This window comes from Sinocyclocheilus anshuiensis, unplaced genomic scaffold (genome assembly GCF_001515605.1).
Source record: "Sinocyclocheilus anshuiensis isolate Anshui unplaced genomic scaffold, SAMN03320099.WGS_v1.1 scaffold400, whole genome shotgun sequence".
Lineage (NCBI taxonomy): Eukaryota > Metazoa > Chordata > Actinopteri > Cypriniformes > Cyprinidae > Sinocyclocheilus > Sinocyclocheilus anshuiensis.
In genome coordinates this window covers 88,231-102,108 of record NW_015554084.1, presented here as the reverse complement: position 1 = coordinate 102,108, position 13,878 = coordinate 88,231, and the positions used below count along the sequence as shown (strand labels likewise).

Genomic DNA, 13,878 nt, shown 5'->3' with positions numbered 1-13,878 from the left:
TATAAATATACAAGTGTAAATATATATATACACATACAACTATTTTTAAAATATATACATTTACACTTGTATATAATTTATATACTAAATATCTTTTTGATAACATAATTTTGTGCTTAACCTTTTTACAAAGTCATATTTTATTTCAACCCAAATTTTGACCCATTTTTAAACAAATTTTTTCTACTCAATGTAATGTTTATTTTATCGTCTGTTGTTAGAAAATTACAAGTTCATGGTATTAATCTGCATTTAGACAAGCCCCAAATTTGGATATCAGGGTTGCAAAATTGCAAAGCTCATTGAAAATTATTTTAAGTACCACACTGACCATATAAATAATATAACATAAACAAATAAATGAACGAATAAATAATAATTCAGGCCGTGTTTTGTAGCCCATTTATGCAAACAGCTCAAACGTGTGCATGAAGTCAACTTTAATCTAAAAATCATCTTTGAGACTATATAAACCACTAACCAGCTAGGCGTTTATTTAGGAGTGAGAAGTGATTACTGGACATTTCACTGTTTATGAAGCTTCTCAAAACAGATCTTACAGTGTTTCATGGCATGTGAGCAGAGACTATAAATGCAAGTCAAGACACTTACTCACATTTTGTTTTACATCGTGTTTAAATTGGATAGTTTGTGGCTGAATCGATATTTTTAAACACGCCGCACTCTCACCTCTTCCAGTTTTTTCGCGTTCCCGGTAACGAATACCACAGCTCTGCCGGTAGGTACTGCCATGCTTCAGCCTGTTTCGGTCAACAACTCACTGTCGGAACTGTAAAACACTCGGCTCCGGCACCACAAACCAATCGTATTCATTGATCAAAAACTTCCACCAATCAGGGAACGAGTTCGCCACATTCTAGACACGCCCTCCTCACACACTGACCAATCGCTGGATGCTCAGTGCCGTCCTTCTGTAAAATCACTCCGGGTGGAAAGTGCAAAACATGTGGGAGAGCGACATCACATGTCAACGCCTGTAGAATAGAAATAATTTCACCAGTATTTGCCCATTAAAGTACTTAGTAAAGTAGTTTTATCGGCCTGGGAAAAAGGTTATAATTCATCTGATAAATCTGAATCGAGATTAAGTGAACAGGAGGATCTGATCCATAAACATGAGCTTGCTGCCTCGCACCGCTGAGGAGTTCAGCTCTGCGGACTACTGGGAGCGCTTTTTCCGTAAAAGAGGAGAGAAGGCTTTCGAATGGTACGGAGACTACAACTCCATCTGCGGTGTACTGCATAAATACATTAAACCTCGTGATAAGGTAACTAAGACGGTTTCTTAAGCTCCAAATCAGCATATTATAATCATTTCTGAAGGATCATGTGACACTGAAGTAACGATGATGCTGAAAATCAGCTTTGCATCACAGGAATAAATTACATTTAAAAATATATTGAATTAGAATTCTGTTGTTTTAAATTGTAATGATATTTCACAGTTTCAGCTTTTTTTTACTGTATTTTTTTTTTTTTTATCAAATGCCAACCTGTAACTTTTGAACTTTTAAAAGAATGTATATTATTTCATAATTCCTTTAATTTCAAACATTACTTTCTTTCCTCTTTGGAACACAAAATTGAGAAATTTTGAAGAATTATACCGGTTGATCTGTTCTATGCAATTGTCTAATGTTTTCAGACGTACAAATGCTGTAAAAGTACCATATATTATTAAATATATATGTTTAAAGTGGTTCAGATAAGTTTCTAAGGCAGTTTTGTGAACTAGAACAACTGATTCATTGAAAATCTGATTCTACAGAATGATTCTTTTGATAATTTTGTAATTCCTTCATGAACGTTAAGAAGAGCTAGGATATCAGGGATAATTTCAGTAAATATTTTTTATTTAAACTATTTTTTTAATAGCCAATAAAGAAACCAAAATAAAAACAATTTTTTTCTGATACATAAAAATAATAATAAACGTCTTGTAGATTGTACAAGAGTTATGTAAACTTATAATTAGAATTGTAACTCTTGTTCTCTGCTGCAGGTGTTGGTGGTGGGCTGTGGTAACTCCGAGCTGAGTGAACAGCTCTATGATGTTGGCTACCATCAGTTAACCAACATTGACATCAGCGAGACGGTGGTGTCGCACATGAACCAGCGGAACGCAGAGCGCCGTCCTGACCTGACCTTCCAGCAGCTGGATGCCACCCAGACAGGCTTTGAGAGCGGGAGCTTTCAGGTGGGACTAGATAAGGGCACGCTCGATGCCATGGCTTCAGAAGAGGACTGTGCTCTTGCAGGCAGTATGCTGGCAGAAGTTGGCAGAGTTTTGTCTGTGGGAGGCCGGTATGTCTGCGTAACTTTAGCCCAGGAGCACGTCATAAAGCTGGCTGTGGAACATTTCGCCCAGGGCTGGGCTGTACGAATTCATTGTCTTAGCGGACAGCAGAAGGAAGAGTCTGATTCCTCATTCGCCCTCCCTGTATTCGTTCTGGTCTGCACCAAATTCCGCCAAGCGCCTCCGTCTGCAGTGCTTGAGTTGTGTCAGGGGGAGGATGGCGCTCCCACTAGACTTGCATCAGTACCGGAGCTGTTGTCCGCTGTGAAGGAGAGACAGGCCTACAATCTAATGCTGCATAAGCTCAGAGGGGGAACAGATGCTAGCAGCACACCGTCCCTCACGCTCTGCCATGCAGCCACCGGCCGACCGCGATACACTCTGACAGTGCAGGATAGCCTGCCTTCTGCCAAGCTGCCACGGAGTAATCACTTCGCCATCTTTATCGGTGATCATTTGGTTCTTTTACCTTTTCATTGTGAAGATCACTGTCATAGGCCAAGTATATTTACCTATATACAGAGTGCAGCATTTGGATTCTGGAAGTAAAAATCCCATTCATTTTCTCCATAGCAGAACGGATTTTAATGGTAACTTATTAACCGTTCAAAACTGTTTTACTATGAGCTACAAGGTTATTAATCAGTGGCATATGCTTTTGCTGAAACTGTCAGCATGTGTTATTTCACCCTATTTTTTAAATCATTATGTTTAACAATCAAGTTCATGGTGAAACACTACATTACCCATGATTCTGCAACTGAAATCTTTAGGGAATTGAAATATGCAAATCATGCCAAAAGAACATTTTAGTCATTCGCAAGGCTTCATCAGATTGTAGCTCTTTCCCAGTTTTGTACTTTTTTGTGCCTTTTTGTCCAGTTTTCAAATACTTTCTTGCTTCACATCAACTGATCAATTTGTAATAATGTGATTCATCTTGGTAACTTGTTGGTTTGGTTCATGGCTTTGAACTCTTAAATGAAGAATGTGTGCAGGAACTGTTGCACACTATTACAAATATCTATGGAATTCTTGAATCTGATTGGTTAACTGCAGAATTAAAGGGATAGTTCACCCAAAAATGAAACTTCTGTCAGTAATTACTCACCCTCATGTCGTTCCAAACCCGTAAGACCTTCGTTCATCTTCCGAACACAAATTAAGATATTTTGGATGAAATTCAAGAGCTTTTTAACCCTGCATAGACAGCAACACAACTGACACGTTCAAAATCCCAGAAAGGTAGTGAGGACATTGTTCGTTAAAATAGTCCATGTGGCATCAGTGGTTCAACTGTAATTTTATGAAGCTCTGTGAATACTTTTTGTGTGGAAAGAAAACAAAAATAATGAGTTTATTCAACAGTTTCTTCTCTTCCGTGTCAGTCTTCAACGGCATTCACGAGAGTACTGTGACACATAAAGAAAAATACATATTATAATATAACAGATATAATGAAATGTTATAATATTTTTATTTTGTTTGTGTCACTGAATGTGTGTATATACAATTTTACTTTTTTCATTAATATATTTTTTTATTTTTAGTTCCTCAGGGCCGTGAGTCTGATTGGTTATATGGCTCGGCTGAAGGTCGGACTCAATTAGCATCCAGTGCAAAATTCAGACGCCTGGTCATTGTGGCAATGCATAGAGATCAGGAGTATGAGGACATGCAGGCTGTCCAATCAGAGCTCTCTCCGATGGTGATGGAACTCGCGCCTCCTGGAATGCCAGCCAATCAGCAGGTGCACAGGAACAACATGCATTGCTCGGCATTTGCTCTTGATCTTGTCCTCATTTCACACTCATGCGTGCACTCTCTTTCACAATTCCTCTGGTATAGGTGCCGTTCCTGTCTGTGGGAGGAGATCTGGGGTGGAGGGAAGTCATCGGGCGAGGGGTCAGTGCTTTGACTGGAGAGTATTCTGTGGAGGATGTGAGAGGAGAGGATGGTCACTTCTTTCGCAGGCTGATCTTCATGAACAATTCCCAGCTGGTGCAGTCAGAGAGCAGACTCCGGTCTGCCGGCACAGGTGTGGTACCGCTGTGCTTGAATTCTGCAATGTTTATGGAACAACTGGAGATTTATTTCAGTGTTTGGTCTCTTTTGCTAGCTTCTTCTGCTCATAAAAAGAAGAACAAGAAAAAATCCAAACCATCTGTTTCTGATGCCCCTGCTTTAACGGGTGTTAAAGATCGCATTGTGGACAGAGGCTTTCTCTGCTGTACACACCATGAAGTTATGGTGGCGGGTTTAGCCATGTTAGGAATGGATGCAATCAATAATAAAGGTAAGTGTGCTAGCATTAAAATGCCTAGTGAAAGTTTAAAGCGTTTGCATTCAAAAGGGATGCTATCATTTAACTTTTTAAATACTATAGTGATGTCCTGGCTAAATATGTATTCAACAATATAAGTCTTAAAGTACACATTACCATTCAAAAGTTTGAGGTCGATAAGATTATTATTATTTTTTTTAAAGAAGGCTGTTTTATGTTTCCTAAGGCTGTATTTATTTCATAAAAAATACAGAAAAAAAACAGAAATATTGTTTACTGCTATGCCAATTTAAAAAAAATAACTGTTTTCTATTTGAATATATTTTAAAATTGATTTTATTTATTGCCTGGAAGGGTAAAGTGCTGCTTAATAATTTTTGTGGAAACCATAATATATTTTCCTTGATATATAGAAAATTTTAAAAAGCACAGCATTTATTTGAAATAGAGCTATTTTGTGACATTATGCATGTCATTTTTGATCAGTTTAATTTGTCCTTCTTGAATATAAATATGAATTTCTTTCAATAAATAAACAAACAAATAAAAATCTTACTAACCCCAAAACCTTTTAAAGGTTGTGTAACATATTAATTAATAAAATTACAACTATTAATTTATTAAAGAGTGTAAACACTGTCTCTTTAAAGCAACATGTATCATGTTTACAGTTCTGTTTGCAGTTTTACTGCTGCTAGTACCACAGAACTTTTAAAAAATAGTTCATGCCCCCCAAAATTTGGTTATAATGTACTGTTATTTATTTCATGGATCACAGAAGTTGGAATTTTGAAACAATTGTTATGCAGCTGTTGTCATATAACATCAGTTCATAATGACCAGGGGCTGTCAAAAAACATCAAAAATAAATAACATCCTCATAAAAATTTGTAGTGCATATGTTATATTGCAAAGTATGATTTGTTTATGGAATGGACAGAATTTTGCCCTTCCCTGAATCTTACATCTAGCCCGTATAGCTGCACGATTAATCTTTAAAAGATTGCGATCTTGATTTAAACACCCACGCAATCTTAGTCCTACATAACAATGATTCAGCAGTTTCTATGAAACCTTTGAAAAATACTATCAGAGCAGAACAATTAAATCTGTGTTTGCACTGCCGCTGACCCAGAGAGAACAGTTGTCATGTACAGGTATGAAACAGCTTCACAAACAGTTAAAGCACACAGTATGGTTAATTGTTCTGTTACAAAAATCCTAAACTCACAGAAGAACTATGATAAAAGTTTTTAGTTTGGGTATAAACACTGATATCTAACTTCAAATATAGATTGTATCAATACATCGTTCCGCCAGTAGATGGCGACAAGTGACTGATAAAAATGTATTTGTCAATGAATAGTTCATTCAAGGATTTGTTCAAAAAAGCTTATTCATTCATGTTAAGTCTTTATGAGTAAATCATTGAATCGTGCATTCAAACAGAATTTTTAAAAATAATTCTAGAATAGACTGCAGCAATTAACATTTTGTCAGAACCTCTTGTAAATTGCTTTATATTGTTGTAGTTGTGTGTTCAGAATCGTGATGTCTGTTTTAACCAAAAGAATCGTGATTCTGCACTCTGATTCTGAGTCGTGCAGCTCTACTAGCATGTATCCAGAATTGTCTAGATGGCACAGCATTGTTTGGTTACTACAGTACATTGATACAGTGATTGATTGATTTTGGTCTGTTCCTTACACAAAGATGTTGTATAACTTCAGAAGACTGAAATACAGCTCATGAATCACATTGAACACTATAATGGTGATGAATGTCAGTTGCACAATTTGCATAATGCACAAAAAAATCTATTCTGATTAGTCTGTCACATGTTTTCCAACAGATCAACCAGTGTCCGTGTTATTGGTGGGACTGGGTGGTGGTGGTTTACCCCAGTTTGTGCATGACTTTGTGCCGTGTGCACGGGTGGAGGTGGTTGAACTGGACCCAGCTGTGCTGGAAGTGGCTCAGACCTGGTTTGGATTTCAGACCGATGAGAGGCTAAATGTTACACTGGGAGATGGACTGGAGCACATCAAAACACTGGAGAGTGAGGGTGAGAGATCATCTAGATTTAGTAATTCTAAACCTTTTTGACTCCAAGGCCCCCTATTATCCACAACAATAGTCGAAGGCCTCATGCTTTTCCAGTTTTCGTGATTTACTGGATAAGGATAAAGTTTCTTAAAAAATGTTTTACTCTCAATTTTGACAATTTTTAATTTTCAGGTCTGAAAACACATTTTAAAAATGGGCTACCTCATATATCTAGATTTTCCAAGACCGTGGAGAAAAGAAAAAAAAAGCTATTGAGGAAGTTAATTACAATAAGATTTTTTGGGTCATTTTAACGTTTCTTTTGTCTCATTTGAAGTGATTTTAAGTCATAGGCCCCCTTTAAAGTTTGCTGATGCTCTTTGAAAAAAAAAAAGCTGGCGAGTACTTTATTGTCATAAAAATGTGGCAACCTCATTTATCTGTGTACATATAATATAATGTATAGATTTCAATCAAAATATAAATCTGCATTCATCTACATGTACTCCTGTATTTGTTATGCTTCTTAATACATGGGAGAATCATGATATCTATTGGTCATCTGTTTTATGTGGAAGAGATAGAGGGATTTATGTGTTTGGCTGCATAACCTATTCCTTCGCTACCAAATGATCTACTAAGTTACTGTATCTACAGTGTTATTTTTTTGCACTTATATAGGGGGACATTCTTTTGATGTCATCATGTTTGACGTTGATAGCAAAGACACCACCCTGGGCATGAGCTGCCCTCCACCTGCCTTTGTAGAAACATCACTTCTGAAGAAAGTTTACAGCTTATTAACCCCTCGAGGTAAGCACTTAAAGTTGTATGATCAGCTTTGATACTTTTTCATTGCGAGTTCTGATGCTGAGATATTTTGTATATTGTACATTTCCTCCCCCCCCCCATGATCACTCTTCTTTTGTTTCTCCCACAGGACTGTTCATGTTGAACCTAGTGTGTCGTGACTCGGCTCTCAGGAAGTCAGTTCTTGAACGTGTTCAAGCTGTGTTCCCGTGTGTGTTCTCTCGTGGAATCGAGGGCGAAGTCAATGAGGTGCTGCTGTGCTGCAGAAGTTCAGGAGAGGGACACAAACCTCACACCATTCCACAAACATTACAGCAGACAGCAAGAGACCTACAGAAGACACTACGTGCCAACACCCAGACTGCACCATGTGTGCCTCAAATAGACATTACTGCAATTCTGAATGACCTGAAAGTCATCTAAAGATTGAGAAAAGTTTGGAGCGAAAATCAAAAATAATAAAATAAACATCATCAAAATGTGCATCATTTTCAAGGTTAAGAAATTAACTTGGCTGTAGTCTTATGTCACAAGACCTTTGACAAAGTGGCATACAGCCTGGCCCATATTTCATCTTATTCCAGAAAAAAACAAAACACAATGTCTACTTGGAAAGGAAGAGATTGTCTGACTGATATTTCAAGCAACTATCACAGTTTGTTTAGACATTGTGTAGCATTTAGGGAAAATTCCATCTGAAATAAATGAAAGCCTTCTTTTCCTGCCCTTTGAAAGAACACAGCAAAATAATGTCAAATGTTTAAGCATATATTGTGTATATATGAAAATATAACAATCTTTAGCATTGATGATCTATATCTAAATGGAAAGATCCATCATCACCATTGCACTTTATGGGACAAATGATGGCAATATAGGGATTACACTTTATGTTCAGATAAAATGAAGTGTAAGGGTCAGTACACTGAAAAGAATTTGGAGGTGAAAATTTTCTCTCAGAAATTGCTGATAAATTTTACAAATAAACAACTGCACATAACATTACATTTTGAGGTAGAAAGACTGAAATACTATTTTCTTGTAAAATAATATTTTTGTAAAAACTCCAATAATGATAATTTACAGTTTACATTATATCTTGCTGGACTGTTTTAAGTTTAAACAACCTTAAAAACAAAATTTAAAAGAAAATATTGTTGTCTCAAAGTCATTCTTTCATCAAACAATAAGAGTGCATCGGGGTAATGGACCTGAAACAGAAATAAAACCAAAATAATCATAAATTCATTGACATTAAATATCAGGTTTTTATTATTATTATTATTTTTATAGTCATATATACCTTTTAGGAATTCTTCACTCACTGACACAATAAACGAAGCTTAGTACTGTTGTAAAGTGAAATGCACTGTAGAATTCATACAGAAGCAAACTATCTGGCAACCTGTAATGGCTGTGCAGTGTTATTTTTACTGGATGAGCCTATTATACTGAAATGAGGGTGGATGTACCCTACAGTGTCATGCACTGAAGGGGTGGCGGGCCATAAAAACAAATTAAATCATAAACATATAGTAGCATCCTAGTTTGCTTGTAAATTATGGAAACAATTCTAATTTTATATATAATTTAGCTTTGTTTATACCACTTCTGGTGTTCTATGTTACTATTCATTCTTGACTTAAAAACTCTGTCTAATTTTCACTTCATATTATATTGATGTAATATCGTAACAATAGTATGTTTTCCGCTATTTTTATCTCGGGCACGTGCGCTGTGTTTACACTACAACCGAGCGACGCAAAATAACGGCTACATAAGATAAAATGACTGAGTGATAGAAGTAATCACTTTTTTAAGTGTTGACTTTTGCTGAATTGAATCGTAAGAGTAACCAGTTGCATTTGATGTTTGCGTGTGTACATATTATGATTAATATACAGATCTGATCTACCTGCCGCTGTGGTTGAAATCGTTCAGATTGTGGATAGTGCCACTAGGAGACTAACCTACGTCACTTTTTACTTTTTCAAATGACTTCGGATATTTTTTATTTTATTTGTGTATCTCATACATCTGTGTGCACTACATAATAAGAATAATAAAAAAAGATCGAACCAATCTGAACCTCCAGATTCTGATCAGAGGAGTGGCTGCGCGAGCGGACACAGACAGACAGTTGCTGTCAGGTTTTCGACCATAAATTGAGTTCAGGACAAACGAGCGGATAAAACAGGCGACTTCCACTGGAGATAGTGCATGTGGTTTCTTTATATGTCGCCTTATAGTTTCTTTGGGTTCGTCGTAAAGTGTGTGTGTGTGCTTTAAAGTTCAGTCGCTGCTGCTCACGAGCGCCGTTACTCTCAACTGCTGCGTCTGTCAGGACCAAACGCTCGGAAAAACTCATTTCAGGTAATTAAACTGTGATTTACAAACTAAACTGGTTAGTACGTTCGATACGTTTACTTTGTAAAGAAAAAAACTTTGTATTTTTAAGTTACGCTGTATTATTTTAGTGGTACTTCCCTTATTTGAAGTTGGCACGTTGTTCTCTCTCTCTCGCTCTCTCGCTCTCTCTCTCTCAATTTTGATGTATATTTTAATATAGCAAAGGAGAATTGTCTGCTGCGCCCGGTGGTTCGCGCGCCGGCCGCATCCTCGCGGCTCCGTAACCATGGGCAACCGGGGGATGGAGGAGCTGATCCCGCTGGTGAACCGCCTGCAGGACGCCTTCAGTGCCATCGGACAGACCTGCGACCTGGACCTGCCGCAGATCGCGGTGGTCGGGGGTCAGAGCGCAGGGAAAAGCTCTGTCCTGGAAAATTTCGTGGGCAGGTATGACACCATCATTTTGGGCACTGCAGTTGATTATAGTTAACAGTTCAGTTCAACATACCAGAGATTTGCTAAGATGTTATTAATGTCATGATTATTGGTCAAACCAACCATGTGTTTTTAATAACAGGACAATGTCAATAGCCTGCCTGATCGAGATATCAGGGTGACTGAAGGCTGATTATAGACCTATCAAGATTTTATCAAAAGAGGAAAAAATATTACATTGCCATGTGGACATAGTTATTGGCCGTTGGCGATAAACTCATAATGGACTGATTAATCGGCTAGTGATGTTGAATTGAGTCACTTTTCTGCAGAGGCACTGAACTGTATCGCTGAAGCAGGTGCAGATGGTCTGTCTCATCTGTAGTCGGGAGCAGTCACTACCTCTTCCTCCATCTGTCTAATGGCCTGCCAAGCCAATGTCCGTGAGCCATGCAGAATCTGAAGATTGACTTCATTTTCTCTGGACAATACGGATCATTAAAACAAGCTGGCAACTTATTTTTCTTTTTCTTTTTTTTAAGAATATTTTTTTTCTTAATCTGGTTGGTCACTTATTAGGTGTGACAGATTTTTCCATCATTTATATTTGTTAAGGGAAGCCATTTGAAAAATTATTTGAAATTGATCTCTTAAGATAGCCTGATGTACTATGAAAGCGTCTGCAACTTTCTGAACTCAAAACATGGGGTCATATAAAAAAAGTGACTGTTTTTGGTAAATAAACTTTATACTAATAGTAAACTTTATTCTAACTTTCTAACTAACCGTGTCTAAAGTGCTCAAAGTAAGTGTAAAATTAAAATACACACATATGTTCCCACTTAATGTTAGGTGTGTTTAACTGCTGTGTAGATACGTTAAATATAATTATAAAATAAATAATTAACTGTTAGGTATTTGTTTGGTGTTATGGTTAGGTTTAAGAGTGGGTTACGGTGTAGGGGTAGGGTCAACAGTGAAATTATATATAATATATATATATAAATTCCCTCAAAAACACAATAAAGGATCATGTGACACTGAAGACTAGAGTAACTGCTGCTGAAATTCAGCTTTGCCATCATAGGAATAAATTGCATTTGAAAATATTTTAAAATAGAATACCAATCACAGTGTTACCATTTTACTGTATTTTTATCAAATAAATGTAGCTTTAGTGAGCATAAGAGACTTCCTTCAAAAACATGAAAAAAATCTTCATGATGCCAAACTTTTAAAGTTTCTTATTGTATGACCCCTTTAAGAATCCCTGTAAGGCACACAGTTTCAAGTCTTTAATAATCTTTTATTTTCTTTGCACAAGAGGAACTCACAGGATCTTCTCTTTGCATGCTGATTTCCGCATGGAAAGACTGGGCCTGTCCAACAGGAAGCTGTGATTGTTAGTGAAAGCTATTGTTTGCTCAGTGCATATCAGTTTGGTGAGCTGAAGTGAAGTGGATATCGCCTGCTTAAAGGCACAATATGTAAGATTTTTTTATTAAAATATCCAAAAACCACTAGAACAGTGTTATATATATTTTGCTGACTTGTGTACTTACATTATTCCGTCATCAAACTACGCCTTTGTTTCTTTGTTTATTTTGAATACGCGCCCTCTAGCGGCGAAAATTACATATTCGGTCAGTGTGTTGAGGCAACATGCTTCAGGCAGTTATTGAAGACCCAGTTTACTTTTTTGATAGACAGGCTGTTATTTTTTATTGATTCTCTTACATTCTTTATAGCGTATTATATAGAACATGTTATGTTGACCAAAGATTTTAAGTTCTCTTGGAGCAATTACACATTCTGTATATCAAAATCCAGTCATCTCTGAAACACACTTGCAAGAGGTCTTGCACATATTTATCTCTGAAGCTGTACTAATTTATAATAAGGATGATGACTACACACTTGATGGCACATGATGACAGCTATAACCTGTGTGTCACTGCATTACAACTAATTACAGTTGGTAATGTAAATAGCCATAAATATGTGGAATTATACAAATGTCAAAACAGATCGATCCTATAGCACTTTGCAGGGAAAAGCAAGTTGTCAGCAAAGATTTAGGGTGTGTTCACACTAAGATTCTCCTAGTTTGGTTCTCTTAGCTTTTTTGTTTTGTTTTTTGGTCTGGACCAAAAAAGAATCTACCAAACATTCAAAACAATGCTGTGTACTGGGCTAAATGTACTTACTGTATGTTGTGTGTACATATGGTGGTATTTTTTACCAGTTGAGTACTCACAAAGAGCTTATAAACTGCATAAAGGAGTCAAAACAGCACCAGGAATTCCTCAGTTGCGCACACAAATGAAGATCTCCTGCAAGGAGATGGAAGTTTCGATGCCTAATGCTGAACTGTAATAGGCAACATAGCTCCTATGAGGAGAAGAGAATGTTTTTGGTTCATTTAGATGTCTTTGGTCCATGTTGCATTCATATTTTAGTCGAACTGCACCAGAGTTGAAAAAGGTAGACTCTCATAACTCAGAACGAGGAATTCCTACATTTCCTAAATTAAGTGATATGTGGAAAATGAAAATTCTCAGCTTATCCTTATTTTACTCGAAATGTATGTTTTTTTTTCCATAGAACACAAAAGGAGTTAGCTAGCTGAATGTCTAGGTTGCTCCTTCCTGTCTGTATATATTTATGAATAAAGTGACTTAAATTGCATTGAAGATACACATTTTTTCAGGTCATGCATTGTCCCATGACCTTGGCATTTCTAGTTTTTGAGCTACAGAAATGCTATAAAAGCACAATTTACATTTATGAATTTGGCAGATATTATTTTTTAAATATATTTCAATCAGTTCTTGCATTCCTTGGGAATCAAACCCATGACCTTTGCTAGTGTCATGTGCTATAATTTGAGCGATGTATGAGCAGTGCTATATTCTGTCTTCTCAAGCCATACGATAGGTTTGTTTCCTTTGAATTAAATAATGTTGGAATGAAGTGGAATCATTTATGTACCAGAATGAACTTCCGTGGTGCAGTCATATGATGGCCTACTTAGAGCTCATGCACAGGAAATAATGAGTACACGTATCCATAGCAATGAGTTATATATGAATGGAGGAGAGCAGTGCACCCTCAGCCATCTGTTATCTCAGTATCACTGCCCGTCAGTGGAACATCAGAGATGCCCGGAGAAATGGGTTAGTGAAATTAGATCTCACTGATAGAGGGAGCATATAGTGCTTGGGTTTAATAGAGTAAGTAGTTGATTTTTACATGATCAGTAGAAGACATCTTAAAATGAAGAGATATAATTTAGCTGATGGGTTTGGAAACTTTCTTTTGAGGAACTTCCCAGGTTCTCACACTGGTTTACATTACATTTGCATTTATAAATTTAGCAGACACTTTTATTCAAAGTGACTTACAAATGAGGAACACTACAACACAAATGATTCATCCCAAGGAGAACATCTAAGAGTAATGTAAGAAGTGGAGCAATATGAAGTTTAGAATAGCTGTAGAAAATACCAAAAGTACTGAAGGTATAGACCAATTCAGAGTAGACGTCACAGTTACGTCACTTGCAGCTGCGCGCGCATAGTGGTTGCAGAAAAACACTGGGAACAAGTGGAGATAAATGGGTAAAATCCATGGAATA

General features: G+C 36.9%; 3 protein-coding genes across 3 annotated transcripts in view; 2 read left to right on the top strand and 1 right to left on the bottom strand.

The window, feature by feature from the left end:
• itpa (inosine triphosphatase (nucleoside triphosphate pyrophosphatase)) overlaps positions 1–793 on the bottom strand; it is a 5,453-nt gene extending 4,660 nt beyond the window's left edge. The window contains exon 1 of the mRNA XM_016461256.1: positions 691–793. Within this exon, the coding sequence (XP_016316742.1) occupies positions 691–753 (63 nt within the window). The 5' untranslated portion in view covers positions 754–793. The remainder of the gene's footprint in view (positions 1–690) is intronic.
• Positions 794–952: 159 nt separating this feature from the next.
• Positions 953–8,457, top strand: mettl13 (methyltransferase 13, eEF1A lysine and N-terminal methyltransferase). The gene is made up of 8 exons (XM_016461286.1): positions 953–1,289; positions 2,024–2,765; positions 3,868–4,067; positions 4,166–4,355; positions 4,437–4,613; positions 6,454–6,666; positions 7,329–7,460; positions 7,588–8,457. The coding sequence occupies exons 1-8, from the start codon at positions 1,137–1,139 to the stop codon at positions 7,878–7,880; spliced, it is 2,100 nt and encodes a 699-aa protein (XP_016316772.1). The 5' UTR covers positions 953–1,136; the 3' UTR covers positions 7,881–8,457.
• A 1,207-nt stretch (positions 8,458–9,664) lies between these two features.
• The window catches only part of LOC107669154 (dynamin-2), a 47,988-nt gene continuing 43,774 nt past the window's right edge, over positions 9,665–13,878 (top strand). Inside the window, 2 exon segments of the mRNA XM_074186940.1 lie at positions 9,665–9,830; positions 10,027–10,253. Of these exon segments, the coding sequence (XP_074043041.1) occupies positions 10,093–10,253 (161 nt within the window). The 5' untranslated portion in view covers positions 9,665–9,830; positions 10,027–10,092.

Coding starts and splice junctions, on each gene's coding strand:
- mettl13 (XM_016461286.1), top strand. CDS start 1,137: ATGAGCTTGCTGCCTCGCACCGCTGAGGAGTTCAGCTCTGCGGACTAC. Junction 4,068..4,165: donor GAATGCCAGCCAATCAGCAG/GTGCACAGGAAC, acceptor CCTCTGGTATAG/GTGCCGTTCCTGTCTGTGGG. Junction 6,667..7,328: donor CAAAACACTGGAGAGTGAGG/GTGAGAGATCAT, acceptor GCACTTATATAG/GGGGACATTCTTTTGATGTC.